Source organism: Schistocerca americana, chromosome 6 (genome assembly GCF_021461395.2).
Source record: "Schistocerca americana isolate TAMUIC-IGC-003095 chromosome 6, iqSchAmer2.1, whole genome shotgun sequence".
NCBI lineage: Eukaryota > Metazoa > Arthropoda > Insecta > Orthoptera > Acrididae > Schistocerca > Schistocerca americana.
In genome coordinates, this window is record NC_060124.1 from 330,409,022 (window position 1) to 330,422,980 (window position 13,959).

General features: G+C 38.0%; 1 protein-coding gene across 3 annotated transcripts in view; it reads left to right on the forward strand.

The window, feature by feature from the left end:
* Positions 1-13,500, forward strand: part of LOC124619291 (vacuolar protein sorting-associated protein 35) — a 94,172-nt gene extending 80,672 nt beyond the window's left edge. For all 3 annotated transcript variants that reach the window (XM_047145564.1, XM_047145565.1, XM_047145563.1), the window contains 2 exons: positions 4,984-5,127; positions 10,624-13,500. In XM_047145564.1, the coding sequence (XP_047001520.1) occupies positions 4,984-5,127; positions 10,624-10,803 (324 nt within the window). In that variant the 3' untranslated portion in view covers positions 10,804-13,500. The remainder of the gene's footprint in view (positions 1-4,983; positions 5,128-10,623) is intronic.
* Positions 13,501-13,959: the final 459 nt, after the last annotated feature.

The window sequence follows — 13,959 nt, forward strand, 5'->3', positions numbered from 1 at the left end:
TCAAATCGCTTGTGTGACCCATTCTACAATATTGGTCAGATGTGTAGACCTGCAGAAAAACGGACAAGTGGGAGATGTTGAACATATACTGAGAAAGGCGACACAAATGATCACAGGTTGATATGACCTGTGGGAGAGAGTCACAGTAATCAGGCTCTTGAAGGTAATGTAAACTATCCCGAGAAAGTCTACTAACAAAGTTTCAAGAACTGACTGTAAATGATTACTCTACATTCACTCACATAGAGATCATGAGGACAAGATTAGAATAATTACAGCATGCGCAGAGGCATTAAAACAATAATTCTTCCCATGCTCCGTGTGTGAATGGAATGGCGGCTGTGCAAGTTGTAGTGGTTTGCAGAGTATGGATGTGGATGTAGAATCTCAATGCCAGGAACACCAGCAGCACACTCAGCTGATGTATCCCAACAAGTTGGCAGTCACAGAGCACTGTTTGTCCAAGATTCGTGCAGCAGAAAACACACACACACACACACACACACACACACACACACACACCAGGATTTGAACATAAACTTTGAAATACTAGGCAGCATGATTATAGAGACCATTGCAGTATGCACCACAGACAATCTTGTCAACTGAGAATGCAGGTAAAGTCTCAGCAAGGCTTGGCAACCAGCACTTGGTCTGATTAAGAAAACACTCAGCAGACATAAGGAACTGGCAGCCACAGTGGATGAGGTGCCGACATGAGCTGGCAGCCACGGCAGGTGGGATGCCCACTTGCATGCTGCCGCAGCCACAATGCCCTGTCAGTGCGTGCTCATGGGCAAACAGTGCGATCCACAAGGGGATAGTACAATAGTCAGTCTTCTGCCCCCACGGGGTCATTTCGTCAGAACACCTGACAATGGCCACATGTCTGATCACTGAAATAGTGTATCTACTGGACATTGTTAACTGGCAGTACACACATGAACTGTTAAATCTAGTTTAATGATGTAGAATTTAAGTGCATACATAACTTGATTGGCATGCATGTATCAAAATCACTTACCAACCCCAACAAATGTGACCAACAAAACATACCTACTTGACTTCATCGCATGTTTAAAGTTCTAGCAATTCCCACTGCAGCGCGGCACGTTTCCTTTTACCGCCCTGCCAATGTCCAGCAATGTTCATTTGTCTAGCTAAAAGCTGTAGTAGAAAATACTAGACCACTACTGTCTACTGCAGGTCGCAACATACATAGAATTGTCCAGTAAATGGGATGTGGCCAGCTACTGAAATAAAAGTTTTAACTTGGCAATGTAAATCAGGTGTATTTTTACGATAAAGATCACAGTTAATACTGCCAAGTCTGTACTAAGTGTCTACACAATGTAAAGCTTCCATGCACACCACAATCACACACGTAGCCAGTTTATGGTATTTACACCCGTTACCGAAGTTAATAGAGTTCACTAGATCATTTAGTTATGAAAATGCTCACTCAAATGTTGTGCACTCTGCTCTACACGTAATACCTGTTCCAGTCTTAGATCGCACAACACGCCACGTGGTTTTAACTAACAGTCAAAAGCAATAATTTTGATATTCCGTCAGAAATTCCACATGACTTTCACTATACCGTTCACTTAAATACACTTCGTACTACTTCGCGAACTCGTAATTAGCATTTTTCCACGATATACAGTACTTTCGTCGGAGCTGCTTTCAATGAGATGTTACTAGTTTGAACCCTCAGCCCCAACTTTTCCTATATCACACCAAAGGCTTTGTTCCCAGCATAGATTGGCGCAAGCCTGCATTTTTCTGATTGGCTTATATCACAAACAGCAATCAGGTTGTAGTATTATACCGCGCTAACCTGTGCTTTACTTCAATGACCAATCATAGTAAAACATTTCTTTCTATGGCAATTGCTAAATAAATAAATTTAGCAAAGTATCAAATATAAAATTACTCCTTCCGAAATTACCGATTAATTTGTGTTCTACTCACAATTTATTAGTACCATAAACTGACTGCACATTTAATTATAGTAAATCCCCTGTATAGTTTAGCTGGTACTTCATGAACAAACAAAACAATTTTCATTTACTTCTGTTCTTCTTCACTCATACAACACACACACAAACTGCTAATTACTACACATATAAAACAATTATAATTATGCAAATACATTAAATATTAGTCAGACATAACTTTACAACATTGTTTTGACTACGGCTGCTATCACTGTCCGTCAACTAATGACCTCTGCCGCCTACTAATACAACTACGTGCAGCTCTGTAACTCAGGTCCATGTCAGCTGGTGACATCTGTCAATGACTCATACCTATAACGGTATCGTCCTAACAAGTGACAGGAGCGAAGCGAAGGCGCTACGCCTCACCACCTATGAATTAGTGCATGGACTAGGTTCAACTTCCCTCCTCCTTAATATTTCTATTTATCCATTGTTGTATATCAAACCATGAGTCTGTCTCAAATCTCATAAACAGAGTAAGTGAATTTGTAGAAATCAGTATTCGTGCCTATATAAGCTGCACTCAACAATTTCTGTATTATTATGGCCCCTGCAATTTAAATATTTCCAACAATCAGTTTTCTATAGTTATTCTTCTGCATTCCACGTCTTTGGAAGGACTCTCTCATTAAACTGATTGATTCAATGCACACGTTTGTAATTGTCACCAGTATTTTCTTTTTTCCCCCTTCTTGTCATTTCTCACATTTGTATCTCCATTTTCTTAATCAGTGCCATCCTTGTATGTAGTTTTACGACTGTCTGGTATAAAGACAACAAAATTCACAGGTGGAACTGTTTATAATTTTTCTTCAGAAATTCTCATTACAAACCACCACCTGTTTCTATACACACATTTTTTTCCCTGGATATTCACAAAAATACTCCCTTACTTCGTTATTTTGCCACCATTTCACTAATTAAGAGTTCCTGGTTTGAGAATTTCACTTGTCTTCTGTAACCAACTAACTAACTGACGGTTCGGTTACGTATCACAATGTCCCTGCTTTCGTCAAACCAGCTAGCAGCCTCAAAAACTTCAGATTCACCTCTAATTTAGATTATTTTGACATGTCACCTCCACTATACCTGCCCTGTCAGTAGGGATGAAATGTCATTGGAACTATCAAAATGCAACCAATGACCTTGAAGGTTATAGACGTGACATTGAAGGTTGTAGACGTGACATTAATGTCACTCATTTTCAGTTATTTTTCCATGTCACCACTTTGCCACCCCCACGTTGTTTGGTGTTAGGCATGTCATAAACTGAATGTTTCTCTACATATTGACATGTGTACAAAATTCAGTTGAAAGTGCCCCATGCATGTCACAATTTATGCTTTAAATGTCAGCTGGCCCATCCCACCCTCATCCAATACCACTACCTAACTGTGTAGACAATTTTTTGTCATCAGGATCAATATGCAAATTTTATGGATGCAACACTAATACTTACAGTTTCTCAAATGAGATTTTCACTCTGCAGTGGAGTGTGCGCTGATATGAAACTTCCTGGCAGATTAAAACTGTGTGCCCGACCGAGACTCGAACTCGGGACCTTTGCGTTTCGCAGCAAGTTTCACCACAGTTTCTGTTTGTTTTTATATTATACTCTATCCACACCATCACAAATGTCATGAGAATGATTGCTAAACAGCCCAGTGACATGAGAAGTTGTGGATTTATTACTAATATCAGTTATTTTGAAATTTCATCCACTATCCTTCCCTACCCACATCTCCTATGAGTCCTACCCTCCCTCCTACAACAACAACAACAACAACAACCCCATAATTTGTTTCTGAACGTTTTTGCATTTCACCTGCTTCACATGCACCACTGCATCCCACCCCTAAGAGCACTGAGACATCTTACCATAACAATTTATTTTCCATTTCATAAGTGAAAGTTTAATTTTAGTTGTTTCAGACACCCCAGAATTTTGCCTACATATTACTACATTCCCACCCCCCCCCCCCCCTCCATCTTCACAAATAGGTGTGTATTACCTACATGGTAACTGTCTCCTGGTATTAAGTCGCATGTTTACCAACTTCAGTTGAAACTGTTTCAAATGTTACAGAGGTAATGTTAGAATGCTAGCTGCGCGCACACACACACACACACACACACACACACACACACACACACACACACATTGGGATAATGTCTGAACTTCAAGGGGGCCATGTAATTGATGGACTGCCTCTCCCCATCGAGAGCAAACCTCCAGTTTCCCCGAAGCTGCTTGTCCTATTTCTTGATTGCCATATAAATGTGAACATTGCCAGTTGGTTGCAACCAGTACTTGTGCCAAGGATTGTGTCCGTGTAATAGATGTTACCTCTGCAAGAGAAAGCACACAGAACACCTGCTGCTGCTGCTGTGGAGTTTACATGACTACTGACGCCCTTATGTGAAACAAAGTAGTTACATGTGCAGCCAGTATCAACTGCTGCAAGCAAACACAGAAAACAAACAAACTGCCAATGAATCTCAATTACATTTGAAGTTATTACATTTTATATTATTGTATGTTTAATGCAGGCACCCTATATAATCTATTTGGAACCATTAGTGCCTTCCTTATGGAGGGGAAAAAGTAAAGGCAGTTCACTCAGACCCTAGAATGAGACACACCTACCCACTGTGAGGACAAAGGAAGGCAAAGATCTTTATATTAAGATAAACAAACTAGCCAAACAATTCTATCCCATAATTTTGTAATTTTTTCAAGTGAATCTGATTTGTGTGTGTGTGTGTGTGTGTGTGTGTGTGTCAACACTTTGTTCATGATGGCAATGTAATTTCATACATGTCATAAAAAATGTTGCCCTAATAACAAAGCTGGAGAACTAGCTGCTGCTGTTTGAAAATAATTGGGAAAGGAATTTGGATTGTGCTTGCCACAGAAAAAAATCTAGATATTTTCTTATAATTTTCCTGTAATTCAGCTAAAATAACTCTTTACTTTCAGATTCATGATGAAAGGCGTGTTTTGGAATGCCTGAAGAAAGGTGTTCGGATCAGCAGCCAGTGCATGGATCCACTGGTTCAGATGCAGCTCTTTGTTGAATTGCTCAATCATTACATATACTTCTATGAGAAGGGATGTGAACAGGTACCAACATAAAAATTCTCAAATAATATTTTGACATATAATCTTGTACTGCCAGATTAGAATTTTTATTTTTAAGCATTATACCTTTGTGGCCCTCCTTGTGCATACGTTCAGCAAGGAAAAACAGTGAAACCATTGGGGGAGAGGGGTTAGGACATACAGAGAAGTAATACCGGTACCAAGCAAGTTTTTATCATAAACTGACTTGTCACAAATGAATATCACACACATATGTCAAAGACAGCAATCTGTACCAAGTAAGTACAGGGTTGCAGCAGTTATGTCACAAATCTCAACCAGTTTTCTTTCAATAAGACACTTATGAAAAGGTCTTGAAAGCTATCGGAACAATCTATAAAGAGTGTTGGTGAAAGTAACAGGTTCAGTGAGACTACCAACGTGGTGCATTGTTTTTCAAGTTGCTGTAACAAAGTTAAACAACAGGTTTGAGCTGAGCATTGGAACATTTCTGTGTTACTGATTACAGGCAAACTTAATGATCCCATTAGCCATAGCAATTTGCTCATTTATTGTGTCAGTTGAGTTTTATTTTACAGTTGTCTCAGAAAGAATGTGTGTTTTAATGCACATTTTTGAAGGGATGCCAGATATTGAATGTCATAAGTGACAGAACATACTTCTGAAAAATATCTAATTTGTAATGATTTGATTTTTTCGACTGTGAGAATGCAGAATTAAAGGTCCCATAATTGAGGATATGAGCTAACTCAAAAAATTATAATTCAGAATACACCTTTCTGAAATATGTTCAGAAAATCACACCCAGAAATTCTCATAATTACACATTAGTATGCAAGGAACAAGAATCTGAAAGCACTGGCTAAATCCATGTTGGACACACAAATGTCTGCCATCAACCAACTGAAATGCAGGGAAGTCATGTAACATGAGAGCCTAGCCTCTAGAGTCCAGAATACAAACCTGGAATGTGATGTTTATATTTATTCATGAAGCGGGGACGAGTTTACGCCAATGTTACTAGATACGTATAACTAAGTTATGGTGAGTAACATATCCACACAGTTTTTTTTCTTCGACAAGTGAAGTGACTGAATATAATTTAAACATTAGTATAACAAATCTAATAAAGGACCCTGCTTAGGCTCTACCATGAACAATACAAATGAGCAGCTTCAAAAGGGCACATTCTTCAAGCAGCTAAACACTCATTCCTAATTCTGGGAAGAGGTTAATGTAATATTTTCCCAGCACAAGGGACTAGTGCCGGTTGGCTGAAGAATGTTACCGTTTCAAAATACAGTATTCATTTTTATCAGCACTTGCAGCTCTTAGGTAAGGATCTTTTTGAGAATGGTTTTACTAAAATTTTAAAGCTACTATCAGTCACTATACCAGTCACAGAAAAAACTTTTAAGAATAGACACATAACTGCCATACCCTTATTATACATATTTTGAAACAACAATTTAAACATGTTCCAACTTCATTAATAAAGTTAAATATCATGTTACCAGGCAGGTTTGCACTCTGTAGGCTAGAGGCGAGTTTACTCTGTAGGCTAGAGGCGAGTTTCTTGTGTCATATGACTAGTGCATTCCAGTTGGTGGCAGAAATATACAAATCTGACATACTGGATTCAGCAAGTCACCATATTTTCTAAATTTATGCTTCTTTATTCTAATGTGTTCATTTAGCATCATAGTTACATTAGTAAATCTCTACTGGTGTTTGAATAGGGGTTGCCATTTAAAACAAACTATCGGTATATTGTACATCTTACAGTACATGTTCCTGTCGTCACAAAGGTTTGAAGAACATATCAATAGTTGACTGTATCTTTTGTCCTAATTTTAATATTGTAGTTAATTTTGTAGTTAATATAGTCATCACTTCTGTTGACTTCAGAACTTGGCATGTAATGCCTAATTAAGTCCATTGCTTCAGTAGCTTTCGATAGTGTAGAAACTGGCAATGTTTCTGGTTCTTCCACATATTCACTTTCTTGTTGTTTCTCTGCCATCTGTTTCTGCAAGACTTAATCAGTTATCATGGACTGACAGGTGGCCACACCTTTGTCACAAACATATGCATCAAAACTAAGATAATCAGTGTTTGTTTTGTTGTTGCCCCATTATTTGCTGTCACTGTTCAGCAGCAATTCCTTCATTTTCTGGCGTGATGTCTTCTGTAAGTACCAGATGAAAGCCAGCCTTCTTGAAACAACTTGAGATTGTGCTCTATTGTACAGAATCCCATGTCTTACAAAATGCATAGTGTCCAAGATCATTACCTTTCTCATTGTAATATGAAGACAGGCCAAATTCCTGTGTACATAAATCTTCTTGTATTTTTGTTTGTCATTTTATACTGCCTTGGTCGAGTGTCTGAAGGTGACTCGTACAGTTAGGAGGAAAAAACTCTACATTTATATTACACAGGTACAACATATCTTGGGGATGCACTGCACACTAATCAGTAAAAAGAATGATTTCCTTATTTCCAACACCCAGCCTTGCATGCATGAATAGTTCGAATGTAGTTGTCTTTAATATGAAAGCATGGGTAAATGTATAGTTACACTGAAATGTCCACACAGTTTTACACATTGTGCACTCTTCACCTTTCCAATTAGTGGCACCAGCTTTTATGCTCCACTTTCATTACAACATGATAAGACTGTTTCTCTTTACTAAATTTTCCCCTGTGACATTTCTCGCCTCTGAACTCTATTTATTTATTTTTGTCAGGCAGAAAGTGACAAAAAAACCCATTTCATCTGAATTAAAAACATCACTGGGACTGTACATTTCAATGATTGATGTGGAAGATTAGTTTTCCATGACTGAACAGTGTATTTACACTTCAAGCCTCACACAAAACACATTTAAAAGGTATGAAACTTCCTGGCAGATTAAAACTGTGTGCCCGACCGAGACTCGAACTCGGGACCTTTCGCGGGCAAGTGCTCTATCAACTGAGCTACCGAAGCACGACTCACGCCCGGTACTCACAGCTTTACTTCTGCCAGTATCTCGTCTCCTACCTTCCAAACTTTACAGAAGCTCTCCTGCGAACCTTGCAGAACTAGCACTCCTGAAAGAAAGGATATAGCGGAGACATGGCTTAGCCACAGCTTGGGGGATGTTTCCAGAATGAGATTTTCACTCTGCAGCGGAGTGTGCGCTGATATTAAACTTCCTGGCAGATTAAAACTGTGTGCCCGAACGAGACTCGAACTCGGGCACACAGTTTTAATCTGCCAGGAAGTTTCATATCAGCGCACACTCCGCTGCAGAGTGAAAATCTCATTCTGGAAACATTTAAAAGGTAAATTGTGTCAGTTCTTCAAACTCTCGATCCAACCATTGGATGCTTTGAAATCTGTGAGTCCCAGATTTTGTGCCAGATATATTGCTGTAGCATGAACCTCAGTACCATCAGTCGAAATACTCTCAAGGCATGAGCTTGTTTTATCCACTTCAGTAGCACATTTTCCAGTTCTGGAAACTGCCATCGTACGCTCGTGTTTGTTAGCCATTTCCTCCTTCCAAACATATTGTGTCAATCATTTTTTGTTTGCTCAGTAAAAGTCTCGTGCAATATCAACATGCTTCACATGAAGAGAATTTTTTGTCACTTCCTAAATAATGTTGCACTTTCCTTCAGTTAACTATCTCACTGTCTTTCTGTCCACAATGTCGGTACAGAAAGGAATCACAGGCTGATAGTCAAATGCTAAATATGAACAAAGAACACCAGTGACTAAGTTACATGTTAATAAATAGTTTCTTGTTTGGCCTCTACAACTTGCCCCTGCCTCCAGCCGGTACTTGTTGGTAGTAGTGGAAGTCATTCTATTGTCATCCTATACAAACTACTTCCTTACGCCACTACTAGTACTACTACACCAAACACCAAAACTGTAGGACACACAAAGTTGCCGGCACTGAATGTGCTCTCTCTCCCCACACATTTCTTCACCCCTCAGCTGCAAATGTCCACTTCCAAACACTCTGCGGAAAAAGTTGCAACAGCCAAACAGGACCGATACCACCAAATTTTAATGTGCTAAGTGGGGAGAGAGAATGTATAAACAAGATATTTTGATGTGTGTTTAATTCAATTGGGACTGGGACTTCCAAAAATGAAAATACTATGAGGAAGGGATGTGCTAACAAGACTCCACTGTATAATCATAAGTAAACCCCTACCCAAAAAAAAAGGGAAAAAGTCTGAAATTTTTTTGTGGGTCTAGAATACTTTTACTTCCATTGGCCAGGGGTGAAGGAATGAGAGTTTATCGGGACCTCTCTATTGCAATACAGCTGAACCAAATCATTAATAAATTATTTTACTATGCACAACGCTTATGAGTTCTATGCAGAAAATAACTGAACATTTTGAAATGCTTGCCAATAGAGATACTTAGTGATATGCGGTTGGCAACACTACCTTGCACATTACCTCTTTTATAACAATGTGTTATTACCTCATTTAGTTTTCCTGAGATCATTATTTGAGTGCATCATTTTATGTGTTCGTGGAGTTGTTTCAAATGTGTGATTTTCCGGAGCAATGGTGCAACATAAAATTTTGCATCGAACTGGGGAAAACTACTACAGAAATATTACATCTTCTGAAATAAGCTTGTGGAGATGGTGATCTATGTTGCATGCAATTGTGCAAATGAGTTTCAAGATCTAAAAGTAGTTATCAGCCAATTAAAGATGATCCTCGAGCAGAAAGGCCACATCCGCTACAACTGATGACTTTGACATTCAGAAAAGGTGAAATAGTGAACCGTGTGTAATGTCAAGGCATTTTGCTGTGATTACATGGAAAAACCTGCAAAAAGAGAATTCGTGGTTCTTGCACCACAGCAATGCAGCTTTACCCTCAGCTTGTTCAGTTTCTCAGTATTGCGTCAAAATCAGATGGCTGTCCTCCTGGCTTCACTTCCCATACCTTGGTCCTTGGCCTCACTTCCCATACCTTGGTCCTTGGCCTCACTTCCCATACCTTGGTCCTTGGCCTCACTTCCCATACCTTGGTCCTTGGCCTCACTTCCCATACCTTGGTCCTTGGCCTCACTTCCCATACCTTGGTCCTTGGCCTCACTTCCCATACCTAGGTCCTTGGCCTCACTTCCCATACCTAGGTCCTTGTCATTTCTTCTTATTTCTGAAATTAAAATCAGTACTGAAAGGCCACTGTTTTCAGCGTATTGAGGGTGTCAAAGCAAATTCATCGCAGATCTCTCAGGCCATCTCGAATAAAGCTGTCAAGGACTGCTTCATGAAATGGCAACATCACTAGGTTAAGTGTATAAACAGGTGATGGGAGGACTTTGAAGAGGAGAAGGACCAATAATCTGTAAAATTAATAACATCATCTGGAAAATAGTTCCATTATTTTCTGAATAGAGCTTGTATGAGGGATTTGGTTTGCTTTTTGTTAACTATGAGGGTGAGGATTGGTGAAAACATAATTTATCAAAGTGACTCTTTGTTTCAGGTTACTGTGACAATGCTGAATCAACTAATTGCAAAGATCAGTGAGGAACTGCCAAATCTAGAAGCTAGTGAAGAAACTGACCAGATAACAAAACACCTCAGCAATACATTAGATCACCTTCGCATGCGACTAGAATCTCCTGAATCTGATGGTCCCTCTTACGAGGGACTAGCTATCTAGTTCATTTTGGATGGCATATTGATTGTCTGAACATGCTGTTATAGGTCTCCATTGGTAATTGATTTGACTTGGTGGATAACGTGTATACAAATATTTGCTTTGGAGATGTTATCATTGATGGTGCAATGTTGGTGTGATACAATCTACAACAGAGATTTGTTTCTGCTGTCTCATAATAAACTTCCTAGCAACTGTCAAGTACAAAATTCCATGGCCTGATCAGTGACACACAACTGTGTATTGTTTTGGTAATATTAGAATATGTCTGTCTGTGAAACTTTGAAACTGATGGTGTTGTGTTTATGGAATGATGCTTAACTTTTGTTGATGTGGGAAGGTATTTTTACAGTTGTCGATAATTATTGTTAAAGTTGAACTTCCTCATCATGAAGGATTAAACAACAGCGAAACCTGCATAAAAAATCTTGTAAGTCTTTTTCTGATTGCACAATTGGTGATAAGAGTAACTGAGCTTAATCACAGTGATTAGCAATGCTCTGACTGACAATGTGATGTGATTTCAAATTTCTGCTAAAATTCATGCAAAATATCTTTAACATTGTGATCCTTTATCTCGTTAATGTATGTCAGAAATCTAGTCAGGGGTCTAGAGAACACTCTAGTTCCTGTTTAACAAGCAAAAGCTCTAATTACAATTGGTGCAGAAGTTTTCCACACTGCAGTCCTCAAAAATATGTATGGACAAAGTCTATGTGGATAAGAAAGAAATCTGTTGTGAAGCCAAGGAATCTCAAAACATAAGATAAATAAAAATCAATCAACATGCACGGGTGTGTGTAGTGGGGGAGGGGGGCTGCACATGTGTGGGTCTGGCAGCTTCATGCATGGGTTTCAACACTGTTATCATACTCATTTATTTCTTAGCAGTGGCATTAGTATTATTATTGTGATTCAATTAATACAGTTTGGACAGTCATTTTATTTTGTGTAATGTCATACTAATTATATCAACATTTTCACATTGTATGTTCTTCAAAGTGTATTGACAACAATCCTTATCCATATCACTTGACCTTAGCTGATAATTCATGTGACTGAGTGGGATATTAACAATTAAATTTTTCCCTTGTTAAAATACATTAGGACTTCTTACCAAATTTTCCTGGAGTTGTCAAAGTCTCTTCTTCGCATGAGCAGAAATTACCTGTGCAATCAGGTGATAGTGAAGTCACTGCCTAAATTTGTGGCACGCTATATGAAAAATTATCAATTAATGAAGTCTATATATGGTGCAGAACTAACGATTTCTTCATTTAGGTGACTTATTATGAAAGAATTTAAATGGGATTTGAGTTTTAGAGCAGATTGTAGGATTTTTAAATTTTGACACACACACACACACACACACACACACACACACACACACACACACACACACTTAATTCTTATCTATTAAGTCACTGTAAATGTAAGGTTTCGTGATGTGTCCTGCAAAATGCTCTGTTGATCATATTGTTTCCCTTTTGATTATGTTCATATGTCAAAAAGCACATCATCTTGCCATTGGAAACTTAATTGTGTGCATGTGAATGATTCTTGCCAAACTTTAAATCTAACGTAAAGCTGATGTCAGCAGTAAATGCATATTTGTTAATCAAAACAGTATCAGAGAATACTGCTTCCAATGGCAGTTTATATGCCTTAGACAATTGTATACTCACGTCTCTCTCTCTCTCTCTCTCTCTCTCTCTCTCTCTCTCTCTCTCTCTCTCTCCCCCCCCCCCCCCCTCTCTGAAGTTACATCATTTGCATTTGCTTATCCCAAGGATCTAATTGGGACATAAATTTCCTACGAAATGTGCAGCTTTTTTTCCCCAATTTTCCCCATATTTTAAATAAGTTTCACTTAAAGTCTTATTTCCATGTGAAATAATCAGCTCAAAATTATGGTGCATCTCTCATTAGTGCCTCTTCAGTCTTGCCTTTTCTTTTGTTATCTCAATTTCATTGTATTCTGAACACACACAAACATTTCTTGAAACTATCCGCACATTCCACATGCTTGTCGCTCATGCCTATTAATTATTGCAGTATGCAACCTTCAAAAAATGTTAAAAGAAACCAAAAGGCTATATCTCAGTAGTCTTGGAGCTTATGAAAATCATCAACTTACAATGAATAGGATTTGACTCACAGTATCAGGTGCTAATATTCTAAGAACATTTTCATTTAGGGCAATGCAGATATTAAAACAGACACACAATTATGTGAAAGAGCTGAACTGTATTTTCTACCTATATATGAAAGTGGGTCAGTGGTAAACTATTTACCATGAAAATATTTGTTACTGTTTTAATTTTCAGAATAATGGAAATGATTCATACAGATCATGGTTGAAAAAAATTTGTATTGTTATATTCATTATTTAATATATATATTATAGTGCCTGTTTTGGAAATTCCTATTGTGCAAACCATCATTTTGTTTTTACTAGTCTTTGTTTCCCATTGTGTGTGATATATTGTACAAATATAAATCATGTTGTGTACATATTTATTACATCTGTTGTTGCAGATTTCATGTGAATATTACATAGTTCCATTCAATTGAATTTTGTCTGAACTGTAAATAGACTTCAGGGTGAGTCGTAGATTTACCTTATTTCCAGTTAACTAGTTTAGGCATTAAATATGTAATTTTTTTACAAAATGAGTAAAATAAAATTTGTAATGAAGAGATTCTAATTGTACTATTTTTTAATAAAGTTGTTTCTATAGTATGCCGTGCTCTGAATCCATTCCTCAACACACACAATAATTTGTGTGGCTACCTGTTATTTTTTTTAATGCTTCACTTGTTTAGTTTAATGAAAGTTAAACTTGGACCTGAATAACTGAAAGGCTAACATTTGCTTAAGACTGAGATTACAATTAGCTTGAAAATTCCATGTGGTGGATTCTTCTGTTTTATATATATCGTTACTGAAGATTTCCAAAGTTGATAATCTTTTTTACACGCTGCTGCAAGGAAACAGGAAATGTTGAAGCAGCATTATTTGCATGAATGAGGACAGGTAAAACATTCTTTATTGCCCGAAGTGAATGTATACAGTACTTCTGTAGGCTCACACCCTGTTTATAAGAGTCCTGATCTCTGAGCAGATGTTGTTGCAGTGCCATCCTCACATTCAAAAAA